A 15,498-nucleotide genomic window follows, 5' to 3' on the forward strand; every position below is an offset into this window, starting at 1 on the left:
TTTAAGCTGATTCCGTTTATTTTTTTTTCGCAAAGTTCGAAATTTCCTCAATTATGAATACCGCGGAGTATAGTCGAGAGATTATAAAGGGGATTCATTCAACTCATTTAATCACTCTCCTGCGCAGATTTCGCGCGCTTATCAGCTCTGCTTGTTGCTGCACATTATAAAGTAAAATCTCGGGCGCATGAAGTAAAACTTCCCTGGAGTTATTCAGCGGCACATCGCGTATATTTTCTCTAAACACACTCGCTCGCTCGGGAGCTCGGACTTATTTCAGCCGAAATATCTCTCGGCTTGCAGCGATATCGCGCGAGGGGCGTTTATATTAATAATTTCGAGTTTTATCCAAGAATCCCGGACCCGCCGTGGCAGTTGTCGCTCGGGAGGGTAATTCAAGCGAAATAAATTCCCGAAACGCATCAAATTACGAGGGAAGAAGGAGCGAATTCGCGAGAACTCGTACTGCCATCACCCGGTGTTCTCGCGAGAACTCGACTGCTCTGGATGAAGTTTGATAGGCTCATAGCGTAGCGTTGTCGTAAATTAAAATTTCCCAACAATGCTTCCTCCGAATTCTCCTGAAATATCGACAATGTCCTAATTCCTCGCCGTATCGTCGAGGACATATCCCTCATCAACCGGAATCAAGAGCGAAAAATTCGAGCATTGCCTATAGCGCGTATAACTCACAGCGAGCAATGACTTAGCGTCGGCTGGCAGGGATTTCGCGCTGGCGCTGCATTCGTATCGCTCAGCTGCGGAAGCTAGATCGCCTAGCAGCAGCTCGCGCTTTCATTATCAGCTGCCATGTATCACGCACCGGCCGCCTGCGCGACGTTAACATCCGTCCATCCCTCATTGCCTGCGTTGCCTGCGAATGTGTGGCCTCGTTCGAGGTGGATGAGCGAGGCTCGTTGCGGTATCGGCTGTCTTTTTATATTCGGAGATTTCTTTTCGGTTGATCATTGCTGGATGAAACTGCTGCTTCGGTCCTCATTAGCCATCTCTCATCCGAAACCTCAACCCCGATTTCCGCAAGCCGCAGCAGTTAGGAAAAAAAGCTTCTCCCCCGCGCGTTATCACATCCGAATGGACAGAAGCCAAGTGGTCCGTACACGCACAGTATACGCACCTCTGTGACATCCTGTGCGACTATGCGCTTGCGAGCCGCAACCGCGATAAGGGAAATTTGATATTTCACGCTGATAGATCGTTCCGCGCGCGCTCCAGCGGCCGATTGAATTATCGATTTCTGATTCCATTATTTGCAATTACGGACAGAATATCTCTCTCTCCCACTCTCTTGTGTATACATGCATTATTGCTTCCGCGAGAGACGAAACTGACGATTTATCCTCCGCGAGTTTTCAAGTCGGTGGCTTATCTCTCTCCCTCTCTCTCTCTCTCTCTCTCTCTCTCTCTCTCTCTCTCTCTCTCTCTCTCTCTCTCTCTCTACGATTCGATTTCGCTCTGCCGGTCGGCCGTAATTCTAAACGGGACAAACTTCCAGGGAATCGACAGGTGTCTGCCAGTGTTATCGAGTTATCGAGTCGAGGATTTTATCCGCGAGTTTTTAATTCGTTGATCGAATTACCCGCGAGAGGCCGGAACACGAGATTAATCCTCCGCTGATAAAATTAAATCGCCGCTAATTTTTTTTTTTATTCGAGCAGGCTCGATCAATCCGCTCTAATTAGTGCTTCGCTGAAAAATACTCCGCTGCTGGCCGTTCGACGAATAATCCAGCTCTGATTAACAAACCGCACTCGCGATCGAGCGAACGAAATTACGTAAAATGCTAAACGGCCAATCAGTTCCGACGCGATTCGCCAAAAATATACGCGAAAACTCGGTCATCGCACAGCGCAACGATATTACTTCCATCCCGAAATACACGCGTCCTTTCGGGCTATATACGGGATGTCGAAAGGCAAAAAAAAGACCGATATCCCGTCTGAAAATTTCAAAAAGCTATACACAGGCGTGTACGCAGATATGATGTATATACGTCGCCGCGTGTGTATACCCTGGCTAGAAAAGCTCGTAATCAATCACGGCTACGAGACCATCGATCAGCCGCGGATCGAGTAATCCGCGAATAAAGTGTCCTAAATTATAGACAAACTATCCTTACTCTTCGCTCGCGCTAGTGCGTATACGCTAGCTTTTCAATCATTGACGCGACGAACATGAAATTTTCACGAGCTGAATAACGATCGACGCGCGCTTTTAAAATAATGGAGACTTTGTTTTCGAAACGAGAGGATATCGCGTGTTTCTCGATAACGAATAAGAAAAGCTCGCAATTGAAAAATAAAAAACTTGACTTTCGATCGGCAAAAAAAACAGCAAAGGTATAGAGACTCTAGCGGACACGCAAAACGCTTCATTAAATCAGGACGTGCGTCGTCAAACAAATTGGCGACAAGGAACAAAGCCGCTTATACGCGTTGATCGATGGCGGACACTTTAATTTTCCCGCCGCGGCGCGTAACGAACTTCGGCCTCTCTCCGGCCTCTAATTAAGCGATCGGCGATGCTGCAGGTACCGTATATGTGCAGTCTCTTTCTCTCTCGCATAATTTTCGAAGACAGTTTTAACGGATGATCCTGATTTTACTTCGAAATTACGATGCTCGCAATTATAACGCACCAGCGGTGCTGCTGCTGCTGCTTCTCTGAAAAACTCATGTATTATTCAATTATTCGGTATACAGTCTAGCGGGTGCCGCGTCGGCTTATATAGGACACGGCGGGGAAACAAAAATTAAGCGGGGATTTTGTTAAGTGAAACGTGCGTAGATTTACGCGCTGCGCGAGGTATAAAAAATTGGGCAATAACTTCGGGTGAATTCATAGGGGGTATTATGCTCCTTGATGCGAGCTACTTTTAGCGTTGTATGCCGCTATTGTTGTTCTGGGGAATCGGACTGATGAGAATGTATATATGGATGAGCTTAGCATCTCTTTTCGTAACAAATATCCTTGCAATAAACTTTGCCACCGTGTAAAACGCGCGAATCATCAAATTTTCCCAAGCCGCGTCCATCGCTTCCTCTCGGCCGTAAACGCGAAGCGCGCTGAATTATGATTAAACGGCTGCGTAATAATTTATTCGCTCTTTCAACGAGCCGCGCGGTGCACTCTAGCCTCCCTTTATCCACAGTATTTGACCAGTGAAGCCGCGACGCGTAGGTACAGTGACGGTACATCCGGTCATCGAGGGCGTATACAACAGCAGCTTTGTCCGCGACCAAAAAGGTTAAACTTGTTTGCACCCGACGGACACTCGTCCGCGGGGATAATTAATTTGTTCGGGAGCGATTCATAATAATCGGAGGGCGATTAAATTGCCGAGTGAATTTTAATCGCGAACGAAGTCGCGCGGTTGATTTTAATTGATTCAATTTGACGGTGCGTCGGTCAATGAAATTTAAACAATGGCTGTAATAAAGAATTTTTAAACGATAAATTAATTGAGTCACGTGAATAATTGGTGAAGGGTGTGTAAGAATCTGCTTTATCGACACAGAGAGTAGAAACGTCACGAAAAGCAATTCAACAGCTCGAACAGACCTATAATCGACTCTGCCGGAAATCCATTCCGCAACTCTCATCTCCGAATCTTTATGCATGAAACGTCGCAGGGCTTTCGTGTGCGCTGAAACTACAGACAAAAAAAATGAAAAAAAAAACTAAGCGTTGGACCGAAACAAAGCGGCCCTCTATTTCCGCAACGCGACAGATAAAGCAGTATATCGATACCCGATGACACTCGCTCCGCCAGGCCACGGAATTTAAATATCTATTATACCTCGCCACGGCGCTTCCGTTGCGAAATTGGCCTTTTTCTGTCGCGGATTCTTTTTTTTTTGCCGCAGTCGAGGTTTACGCAGCGTTACTCGATTGAAATTTATTTTCGCTTCATCGCACAATTTTCGCGGCTGCGCGCGGTATCGCGATGACTTTTGGAAAAGAAATTGAATTATATGGCAGGAAATTTTTTTCTTGATCGCTCGCTCTACGAAAGGGAGGTAAAGTATTTTGTAAATTTTTACGTGCACTTAACGTCTTAATCTTCTTAGCTTCGTTTTCTCTCTATCTCTTCTCGGCAAGCCGTGGCGGATCGAGGGACTCGGTGTTTTAGCGTCTCTCCAAGTTAAAATTGATTTTATCTCCAGCGAAAACTTTTCTAATTACATTTATTTGTAAACGAGGTTGTTTAAGCGAGATAAGCGTACTTCCCTCTAAGAATCTGCGCTTGATGAAGTTGATTAAGTCCACGCGGCTGGTGCCAATGTGGTGGGCAGAAATACGATTTTCCTGCCTCGGCTTATCTTTTTCAACTAGAGACCTCCTAACGACGTTATATGACAATGGCTTTGTATAGCCTTTCTTCATCTGGCTCGAGTCTTACTTGTATTTTTCAAAGCGTTTGCTCTTGAGACTTCGATACATTCGAGTAGTGACATCCGCGTGTGTTCAGACGAGGCGCCTTCAACCGTGAAACCTTCAACCAGCCCTTTTCGAAAAAAAAGAGAGAAAAAAACTAAATCGAAAATCCCAACTTCCTTCCTCCGAAAACTTCCGTTCTCTCTTTCAAAAATCTCGTTACCCGCTCGCATAGTCGGCTAATAGAAAAAGCCCTCTTTTTCTTGCAGGACTGAACCGCGTTAATACACACGCGAGAGAGCAAAGAAATCGCCAGCAGCAGCAGCAGCAGCAGCGGCGACGACCGGACATTAACCAGTTTACGGTGCAAGGCGAGTTGGCGGAGGAAAAAGAGAGCGAGGCGAGGGGCAAGTCTCATTTGGTGCTGACGAAAAGGAGAGAGCCGCACTGCAGCGTGCTAGAGGCTCGCCATTCGAGGATATCCAGTTTAATATCTAAAATATACCTATTCGATTTTTAATATTACAATATAGGTATATATAACGATGAATTTCTTGTAAATATCTGATACACACACACACACACGAATATAGCTTTTTGTTATGGATTAATAATGTTATACACTATATCACGGATTATTATGTTTTTCTGTGCGGCGACGAGTGAGATATGATGCACGAGGCGGACGAGAGAGATTAATAAAAGATATACATATAAAATGGAGTCGTATCGAACCCCTTTTCCTCTGTTAATCAACTTTGCACGTAAGAATATAACGCAACTTAAAAACTCCAAAACTCACATTCCACCCCTCAACGCTTCTCGTCCCTATCCATTCCGGATATTACCTAATAAAATCTCCCTTGGAACGAAACAGCCTCTCGCATGCAAAAAAAAAAACACCACGTTCGCAGCTCTCAAATCAACGCCCAGCAAGGTCAGACGACACCTCTCTCGCATCCCCATAAAAACCAGCAGCAGCAGCAGCACGTACGCGCGTAAACACACCCTCATCGCTTCGTCATTATTCAGCCAGTCCCCATCGGAAGCAAGGCAGTATACACACAGAGCCGGTAATGGCCGCGTGCCATCGGAGATTACCGCTGGAGAGAGGTAGTTCGAGCCTCGATTAGGCTCATCCGATTAATCAAGCCCCGGAACGCAGATATCGAGGAACAGGGCTCGATGTGTACCTCGGAATTAAGGCACGAGCCTCGCATTAATCCGCGAGATTCCTCTTTTTTTTTATGCTGAGCGACGAGTTTTACTGCGACCAGTTGGCTTCGAAATTTCGCGCGGGGCTGCGGCTGCTTTTACGACTGACACGGAGGCGAATCGAGAGCTCGGATTGTCATAAAATTCGAGCACGTGTGCGTCGCGCGAGGAAATTGTGGGTTAATTTTTATCGCGAGATTGGGTCCTCCTGGGATAACGATCGTCCCTTTTTTTCTGCTTCGCCGTGACTGATTTGTTTCGGGCGTTGTAAATCTTGTTTTTCGTAACGTCGTTAATTAACGATTTTATCAAAGCGCTTTCCACGGAATTCTCGTAATAAAATTTAGCCTCGAAATGAAACCATGACGCGCGAGTGAAAAAAAAACCCTATCCCCCGAGGCATTCATTCAGCATTTAATCTAAAACCCTGCTTGAATCCTTTAAACCCTCTCTCACTTCTCTCCCGTTCACACCCGCACATACATCCTCAGCGCCTAACGGGAAATAATTTCATCAAGTTCTCCAGCCCGCGGGTGACAACGTATTTTCATCTCTTTCTCTCTCGAGTGCTCCGCTTTTTTTCTGCCACGTCGAGACCCAACCCTCCCGAATTGCATAAAACACAAGTCCATTATTTTCCCGCGGGCCACGATTGCGCGCCTGCTCCGGAAGCCTACAAATGGACCATTCATTATTTCGGTACAACCAAATGCCGTGGGAATGAAAAAAAGAAGCTGCACAGCAGCAGCGCTTCCGATATCCTATTACTCGCTGGAGCGGCGGCGGCGGCGGCTGCCCTTTATTTCTCAGCCGCAGCGCGCGAGCGCGAATATCGAAATCGGCGCTAAATGTCTCCATTAAAGGAGAATTATGGCGCTTGGAAATATTGCCAGTGAGTCGAGGGTATAATGCGAGAGCCGTGTTGTAAAGTATCCGGCGATAGTCCTTTATTTTACACGTGACGTGCGGAATTTCGCCGATGGGGGTGGGGAAGTGTCGAGGATTGTTTCGTCGCAGCTATATATAGACGACGAGTGACGTGGAAAATTCGAGGGCTTGAAATTTCAGCGCGAAATTCGAAATTTCGAAAATGTAGCTTCCTATATCGTTCTATGAAATTCTATTGAAAAACACTCGCCTTCCGAGTATTCATACAGCCAAACGAGCCAATCGAAGCGGCAACACAAAGATCCTGCAGCTTAATTAAAATTCCTTCCAAGACCAGTCAATCGACACCGGTAGAAGCAGCTCTCAGGTGTATCGCGACTACTGTGCCGATCCTCAAAAACCGCGTTTCCGACCCGGAATAAGTGGAGCATCGAAAAAGAAAGTCGGGATTGCAGAAGCAGCAACGGGTGAAAACGGCGCGCGAATAAGTCAGGGCTTAACGAGTTATCGCATAGTTTTGCTCTTTCTCTCGGCTTCGAGCCCGTTAATTAAGGACACGGAGTTGTTAGCGTTTCGCGAGGAAATTGCCGGGACGCGACTCTGAATTATTCCCGGCGAGTGCCTCGCGAGAATGATGTTTACGACGCACGGCCTGGAAAATAGTCGATTTATTCGTTTCTTTTCTCTTTATTTCAAGCTCTCTGTTGTTTATTGTTTTTGTTGAAAATTGAGATGGATCAGCGAAATGCAGCAAACGAGTCGTTGAGAGAATGTTTGTTCTTTATTTACATTCGAGTTCATTGTAAAATATATTGACCAACTTTTATGTATACGCCATCGTAAAACTCTATAGAATTCTGTGTAGACGCTGGTACCCGGTTTTTATACTATACACGTGCTCTGCAAGTATACGAGGAAGTTATGAATATGGTAAATAACGTTTGGTTTGCTATACCTTACACCTACTGAACCTATAAAGCGAATATAATGAATAATTTATCGTCCGGCGTGTAAATATGAGAAAACAGAAAGGAACCATTACAATATCGCAAGCTCCAAGTCTGCACACTTATACCAACTAATCGACACTTCGTGATGTAAGGAAACGTATCATATAGAGAAAGAGAAGGTAAAAAGCGAAGACCCGATACAATTGGGTAAGAGTGAATTTGAAAAGAATCTGAATATATTTTTATATGTAAATATGACGTTCCTTCTATTGTTACCTTATTATACGATATACATGTACGAACAAATATTGTACACGGCAAATAAGGAAAGAAAACAATATCAACTAAGCTATAAAACATAAGTAATTATATAAATATATAAGAATGAATCGAGCGCCCAGTTACATGCATTACCATATAGATTTATAAAAATGTGTAATAAAAAGCATTGTTTAAATGTTCATTTTGTGGTTAACAATTATTTCATTACTTTTGCTCTTTTTCGTTCAAAACTGGCCGAAAGGAAAACGCGAACACTTTCAATAAACTCTCCAATCCTCCCCAAACAATCGAGTTAGCTCGAGCCACAACCCGGACAACTCGCTCGTACATTAACGTTCACCCAAATCCCAGCAATGGCCATACGTCCCCTCTATTTTTCAACACCAACGTTCCGTCCACAGCATCGAGTCATTCGATAAATAGACGACCGCGTTTACCCAGCGCAAGCACACAAGGCAAATAAGCTCAGCGAGAGGCAAATATTCGCGTCGTTTCTCCCTTCTACTCTCTCAGCGAATAACGCGATAGTTTTCGCAAACTTTCGCCGGACGATCGTGTGCTTTTAACGTCTCCTCGCGTCGATTTTGTTTTTCCTGCACACGACGGCGGCGAATATTAGGCGCGTGTCTACGTGTTTTCGAGGCGGGGAAAACGCGAAGTTTTAAATGAGCCGGCGAACGGAATACCAAATGAGCGGGTAACAATGGGAGTGAGACGGAGAGAAAAGAAAGCCGGCGCTGAAAACTAGATGTTGGAGTAAATAAAATGAGAAGTTTCTAGCGCTGAAGTTTTTCGGCGAAAAAAACCAACGAACGCGCGATGCGGTACGCGGAAGGAATTTTTTTCGCGCTAGTCGCAACTACTCCATGTGTATACAAGGTAAATATTCCATTTGGTGCTGAAAGCAGAAAAAGCTTTGTTTTCTAGGTATCCGAGAAATTCGGGGAAAACAGAGACGTGTGCGGGGAATCGAATCGAACGCGAGGTATTTATTGATTTACAGGCGGGAAACTGCCAGATGACCGATTGGCTGCGCTGAAACGATGTCGCGCGATGCTGTACAAGGGAAAGAGTCAGTAGCGTCATATTAAAAATACTTCAGTACGAGGCAGTCAAAGGTTTTTCCTTTTTTAAAATCCTTAAATTCAACCAAAGCTTTGATATTGCGCACTGCGAATACATTCTTACGAGTAATTGAAAACGAAACAAAAAGTCGCGTACGATTCCTTATTAAAAAATATACGAGAATAGCTGACGGCTCGTCGACGAAGAAAAAAGAGCGAGCGAAGAGCGATGAATAATTTAAATATTAGCAGCAGCAGCAGCAGCACAAAAAGTCGATCGTAAAGACAGTATAGAGGCAGTATAACGCGCGAATTTCGATATCGGCCGACGACTCGATCTCGCGTTTTTATGGGATTTTTATAATATGCCGCGTCGCTATCGGCGCATTAATTTGCCAAGAGACAAGACGACGGCAGTTTCAGCATTCGACACATTCTCCATTGATCGTCTTCTTTTTTTTTTTTAACGACCGGCGCGAAGAAGAAATAATTCGAGAAGGTCGACGAGGTTCGAAAATCTAATTTTAGGATAGGGAAATCCTCGGTGATTAATGCGTATCCGGAGTTTATACGAAGATTCATGTTATATTAGCAATTTTATGGTCTACCTTCGCCAGTTATCTATTCCCTTCTTCTGTTCTCGGAGTAGACTTTACGATTCCATTACTTTACTAAATTAGAAAGGGCCAGCTTCTCCGCCGTTATTACTCCTTCTTTCTTGGGCATGGGGAGGAAGATTCATAAATTCCTGGACTAAGACCTACTCGCACTCGAAATTAAGAAAAGTCTCGCATCGTTGTACGAAATAATTACTCGAAATAAATCGGCGAAATCCATCGGTCTGGTTTGGTTACGCTTCGGTCGGTGTGTATACCGGAGACTTCACTTTACGAGCGCGCTACTGTTCTGCTATACAAATCGCCTGTGAACGAATTACTCTCGGCGACAGCGGCGGAATAAAGACGTCCCAGTGCGACGCGCGCCTCGGGAGGAACGAATGAGTCGTTGGAATTTCCGTTGGTATCCCGATAAAGAGTTTAGGTGGATGGAGTTATTTGAGAGATTTTTTTTTTAAATTGAAGAGATTTGATTATTGTTGAGTCATGGCCTGTTTGAAAGCTTTTTACTTGCAAAGCTGTAGAGCTTTGGCTCGAAGATTTCCCCGAGCTTATTAGACTCCGAATGGCTCTCAAAGCTTCGAGAACGACAATGGAATATTTCAAACGATTTTCGAAATAGAGAGCAGGAATGAAAGTGCCTTTTGATATCGAAATATAAACTCGATTCATTCCTCCACCGTAAAGCATAAAACTAAAATTAATACCGAAATTTCAGAAACTCGCCTGCACATCGCAGTAAAAATACAATCGCCTGCATATATAAAGTTCATTCGACTACATCGATTCGAATATCATCGCGCAGTATAGAAACAGACCGAAATGGTTCAGCTCACGGAACAAAGGAAAATTTCGCGGGTTCATTTGAATTCCGCAAGCTCGCGAGAATATGTCCGACTTTGAACTATACCCGGTATAGAAGCCGAGAGCGAGAGAGCGAAAGAAAAAGAGACCAAAAAGAAAGGTACAAAATTAAATCTCCGAGTTAAATCTCCATTTATGAGAGAAAGAAAGGCCACTACTGCTGCTGCATCAAAATTGCATACCGCGAATCTCAACGCGCGCGGATACGATGAGAGGGGGAACGAGCTGCGAAGAAAAAAAAAGAATAGAGGAAAGGGGGCAGATGGGCTTTAAGTGTCGCGGAAATTTATGGAGGCTCTTTCTCGTTAAGGCAAATCGATTTATGAGCGTTATTATGCCGAGGCACCTTATACGACTGATTTTTCTATTTATTTATACGTATACGCGTTATCGCGCATTCATTATACGCTCGCTTTGTTTGTCGAAAAGCCGAGAAGGAAGACGCAAGAGGCTCGCGATCGATTCATGCGCCGCAGGAAATTTCTTCCGCGAAGCGAAATTGAGCCCGGCCCCTGAAACATTTATCGGCTGCCGATCTTCGAACTTTGCAAATCGCAATACTTATACCTACTAGTCCAGGGCTTCGACGAAGCTGAGCTTTTTTTCGCATCAGGCATCGCGTGCGCGGATATAACCGTGAATTTCGGTGTAAACATAGCCGAGACGTAGTTTTTAGGGTAATTGACATCAAAAATGCATCTTCATTCCTGGGCTATATCGCGGGAAAAAGCTCCCGCGAAATCGATGCCGTTCGCGATCGTAAATCTTGGATGAAATTTCGAAGGGATGCACACACACACACACACAGCAGAGAGTGATTTCGATCGTAAGATTTTTTTACATCCCGTGTGTACACTTTTTCTCATATTTACGAGCGAATTTCGCAGCTTGCGAGTATTCGTGGAAATACCGATGTTTGCGCCCATCCAACTGCGTTATTTTTTACGCGAGTTTGCTATTCGGTTATTTCTCTTCGAAATAAATTGGTAATCACGACCACGGCAATCTGTTTCGTTTCGCGAAATGGAGATAACCGATTAGAATAATTTTGTTTTCAGAATCGCGGAATTGGATGAAAAGTTGATTGCCTCATCAGTATACAACGATTGTCCTCTATTGTCAATCCTGAAAAAAAAACTATCCGAAGGGGAAACTCGGCGCAAGGTGAAAGAACCCCCGGCATGTATACCCGTACGAGAGTGTCCTCCTGTGACCGATAAAAGACGTCGGCCCTGTTTTTTTCCTCCCCGCATCAAAAAGCAGATTCGCATCCCGTATATAGTCTCGGGGGCGAAATCCGGATAAGCAAGTACACAGCGGGAGAGAGAAGGAAAAAATTGATGGATCACTTTCCCGCACAAGAATCGCGTTGAAAAAGTTTATTGCATATCCACAGCACAGTTTCTTTCACTGTCCGAGCGAAACTAGGCGCAAACTAACTTTCCCCGCAGTACAGCGTTTGACTCGCGTCCCTCCCAATCAGCCGCGCGCGCGACATCGATTCCCCCTTCGCCCCATAGCTATTTTCTCGATTCCTCTCTACATAATACTATACGAGTCGAGGACGCAACCAGCTCTCGATGATTCGATTCCGATGATTCGGGAGGTGCTGGACCCCGAAGTTTCTCCGTATCGGAGGCTATTGGGGATGCCGGTCACGTTCGTCGCTTCTACTTGGCCATCTTGAATTTTACGAACGACGCCGAGGAATAGCGCGTGAAGAAAGGAGACCGTGTATTGCTGTGTGAGAAAGTATAGGTAAATTTATACGCGGGGATTTTTTCGATTTTTGTTGATTTGGCTTCTATTTTTGTAGAGAAAGCTTTGGAATGCTCATTTTCTCGTTCCTTATTACACAAAAGCTCTTATACTTGCGCTGAGTTCAATACGGTTGACAAATGATGATTGGAGCATTAGCATATCTTCGTAGCTTCTATCAGATCGTGCTAACTTCGTACTTACTTGATGGTTGTAGATGGAAAATTTACTTGCATAAAAGATATTCTGGTCTAGAGTACAACAGGATGCAAGTTGTGAAAAATATTCAAAATACCACTGATTAAATATTTTCGCAAAATGTACAAGGATTTATATAACACCTTAGAACCGATCATGTGGGTGTGGCGATTTGTTGGCGCATATCCGTTCGTTATTAGAGGTCCGATCGGCTCGCAACAATACGTTCTCAGCACTTATTCGATTATGTTGAGCCTAATTTTCCTAATTGTGACACTACAATATTGCTATAAATCTGTCGACTTTATAAATCAATCGTTAGTTATTTTCTTTATACTTATCGATAAATTTCATCGATTGCATTTTAACTACTCTACTCACCGTATGCTTACATTTTAGAGCAACGGAATATTCGTTATTCTTGATTACAATAAGCGTTCAACAAGTATCCAACGTCATATGCTTCTTCGATAGCGTAGTTTTGAAATTATTTTTCGGAAAGAAGGTAAGCAAAATTTTACCTGACATTTTTCAACAAATACATTGAATAAAACCATCTCTTCTTCAAGATTACTCGCTCCATAGAAAACATTGCGATTCAAGATAAAAAGCTTTCTAAAATCGGATGTAGCTTGAACTACTCACAGGCTGTCAGGAAAGGTCGCTTGTACATCTTCATTCTTTTCATTTTTCTCTGCTTTCATATTCATTCGGAGTTGGTTTATTTCAATGGGTAAGATCATTTTGTTCACCTACGATACCGTAAGAGTCTGAGCTTTGGATGTACCTTCAACAGCGGAGCCCCTCTATTGTTACGAATATTCGGAAATTATCTGGCAATGCTGCAAGTAGCCAACGTCATACTTTTTGCTTGGCTGATGTTCAACGTGGGCCTGAGGTTTCAAGTTATCAACTGTAAAATAAAAACTTGCATTTTCGACATCGAATGGGCAGACCAGGTTACTGTACGATAACGTACAAAATAGGATATAATTGAGCATCTTTACCTGTACCTCATTTTTAATTCTTCCAGAACTCGTCGTGTCTTCTAGTTTTGCGAACCACGGCAAAGGCTCACGCCCAACTTTGCCAGGCAGCCAAAATAATCAATGGAACGTTTGTGTTGAGCATAGTAATGCAGATCTGTATTAAAAATCAATGTGTATGTGCATATTGATTACTATTTAACAGTAGTTTTATTTTTCAGATAAACTGCGTGCTGTCAGCTTTTATTTTCACCACTACAATGCTTTATTACATTTTCATGGAATTAAAGAATACACTACCCTTTAGTCACGCTGTATACTACTGTTCCGTTATACTAATACACGCGACGACGATCGTTATTATTGTGCAAAGCTGCAACTGGGTTCATAGAAATGTACGTCACCGAATGACGTTTGACATATTAACCAATTTTTTAACGATGCACTTGTTGTTCAAGGCTCACGCCACCGTGAAAGTGCTTCATGAATTCTCCAAGGAAAACAATCGATTTGACGACGATAAGCATCTTAATCAAATAGTACGAATTGATCCAAACTTTATAGAATATTTTAAAGAGAGTATTTCATTTCTTTCAGATTCACAACTTTTCGATGCAAATTCTACACCACAATCTCACTTTTTCTGCTTGGGGATTGTTTCCGATCGATTCTACACTCCTGCAATCGGTAATTTCGTTCCTAGTATTGAGAAATCGGTTTATTAACGTGTAAGCAGATAATATTATTCACATCGTTCTAGCTTGCTGAGGCCGTGACTACATATCTCGTGATTCTCATACAATTCGATCCACTCGTAACTTAGACGCAGATCGAAATACATTTTCAAGTTGACGATTCGCAAGCTCATAATAAAAACAAATAAATATGCGTTTTAGCTCTCAAACTATGCTCCAATTTGAGTATAGCAATGATAAATACCATATCCCACGCAGAATCAATCGCATCCATCAGGACTGGGCTAAAGTTGTACACACACCCACACTCGCTGAAATTATATAAGTTGCATTAGTAAGAGAAGTTCGGAGTGTGCGAGGTGATTTTACGTATGCTTAAAATTTCCGGCGAATTTCAGTCGGCTAAGTTGATTACCGAAGTCTAGAGTTGCGTGGCGGGAACTTTGTTTCCTGCCCCACGGTATTCCGCCGCGTGATACGCGAGAACTGACTCGAGTGCTGCTGCTGCTTCATGCCCGCCAGCTATGCTTTCTTATTAGAAATGAAAAGGTATCCGCTATATTGCGCGCTCGGTGACAGCTCTGACGTTTATACCGCGTCGTTGAACGTGGCTTGCTTGCCTTTGCTCGTTTTTTTTTTCTTACAGGTATTTAATTTACCACATATAGGATGATTAGATTTTCCTGAATTCTCGTAGCCCCATGGAGGAGAGAAATTTTCGAGAAAACATTCGCGTCATTCCACTGAACCCCGCAGCAACTCCAGCACATATCTCCTGAAATTTCTCTCAGCAGCAGCAGCAGCAGCAGAGCCACAGCCAGTGCGCTGCATCGTATGTAATTCCCTCGGACGCATATTAATTCGAGGCAAGGCGCGCTCTCGCTCGCTCGCGGGCCCAGATGAATTTCGAAACTAGTCGTCTCGAGACGAAACTTGGCCGGATATCTGCGCCGATTAAACTGTGGCAACTTTTGCCCCCCGCCCTATATATGCGGAGTTTGGCTGTTTCCCTTTTGGAATTCCCTTCGATTTCGCCTTGAAATAGTGCTTTTTGAACGATCTCTGTCGATTTAATTTCTTTTTTTTTTTTTGCTTAGCTAGATCAAGTACGTCGTCCAGTAGTTTTATGCGAGGCGCTTCGAAAAAACACTGCGTTAGCGCGCGGCATATGAGATTCCAGGTATAGACAAGAGCATGAGCCGAGATTAAAGGATGTCGAGAGGAACGACGAGGCAATATTCATCCTTTGAAAAACAAAGTTACCGCGTTTCTTCTCTGTTAAAATTACTTCCTCTGTTACGCGTTCATACCACCCACTTACAAACTCGAGCTATGCTTTCTACAGTAGAAATGAAGCAGCGTCTCAAGTTGCCGAAGCTGTACACGCATATCGCAACGTCAATTTCGCGCTATGAAACTCGTACAAGTAAACCGCATCGCCAGCTTCATTTCGATGACACGCGTGCGCGTCTGCGTCGGCTAATTTCTCGCTGACGAGAGAAAGGGAAAACGGTATCTCGGTATAGCTATAGGCAAAGGTTTCTATAATCTTCAGGGGGCTTCGGTCTCGGGGCGCCGGATAAAGT

General features: G+C 43.9%; 2 protein-coding genes across 4 annotated transcripts in view; both read left to right on the forward strand.

Annotated features, from left to right (window-relative positions):
* Positions 1-5,325, forward strand: part of LOC100679016 — a 153,017-nt gene extending 147,692 nt beyond the window's left edge. For all 3 annotated transcript variants that reach the window (XM_016984576.3, XM_031926208.2, XM_003427245.5), the window contains one exon: positions 4,665-5,325. The gene's annotated coding sequence lies outside the window, so the exon portion shown is untranslated. The remainder of the gene's footprint in view (positions 1-4,664) is intronic.
* A 7,026-nt stretch (positions 5,326-12,351) lies between these two features.
* Gr4 (gustatory receptor 4) lies at positions 12,352-14,040 on the forward strand. Its single transcript, NM_001190495.1, has 9 exons — positions 12,352-12,548; positions 12,631-12,736; positions 12,801-12,964; positions 13,028-13,190; positions 13,265-13,363; positions 13,439-13,612; positions 13,676-13,756; positions 13,815-13,904; positions 13,978-14,040. Exons 1-9 carry the CDS (start codon positions 12,352-12,354, stop codon positions 14,038-14,040), a joined length of 1,137 nt encoding a protein of 378 aa, NP_001177424.1.
* Positions 14,041-15,498: the final 1,458 nt, after the last annotated feature.

Source organism: Nasonia vitripennis, chromosome 3, assembly GCF_009193385.2.
Source record: "Nasonia vitripennis strain AsymCx chromosome 3, Nvit_psr_1.1, whole genome shotgun sequence".
Classification (NCBI taxonomy): domain Eukaryota; kingdom Metazoa; phylum Arthropoda; class Insecta; order Hymenoptera; family Pteromalidae; genus Nasonia; species Nasonia vitripennis.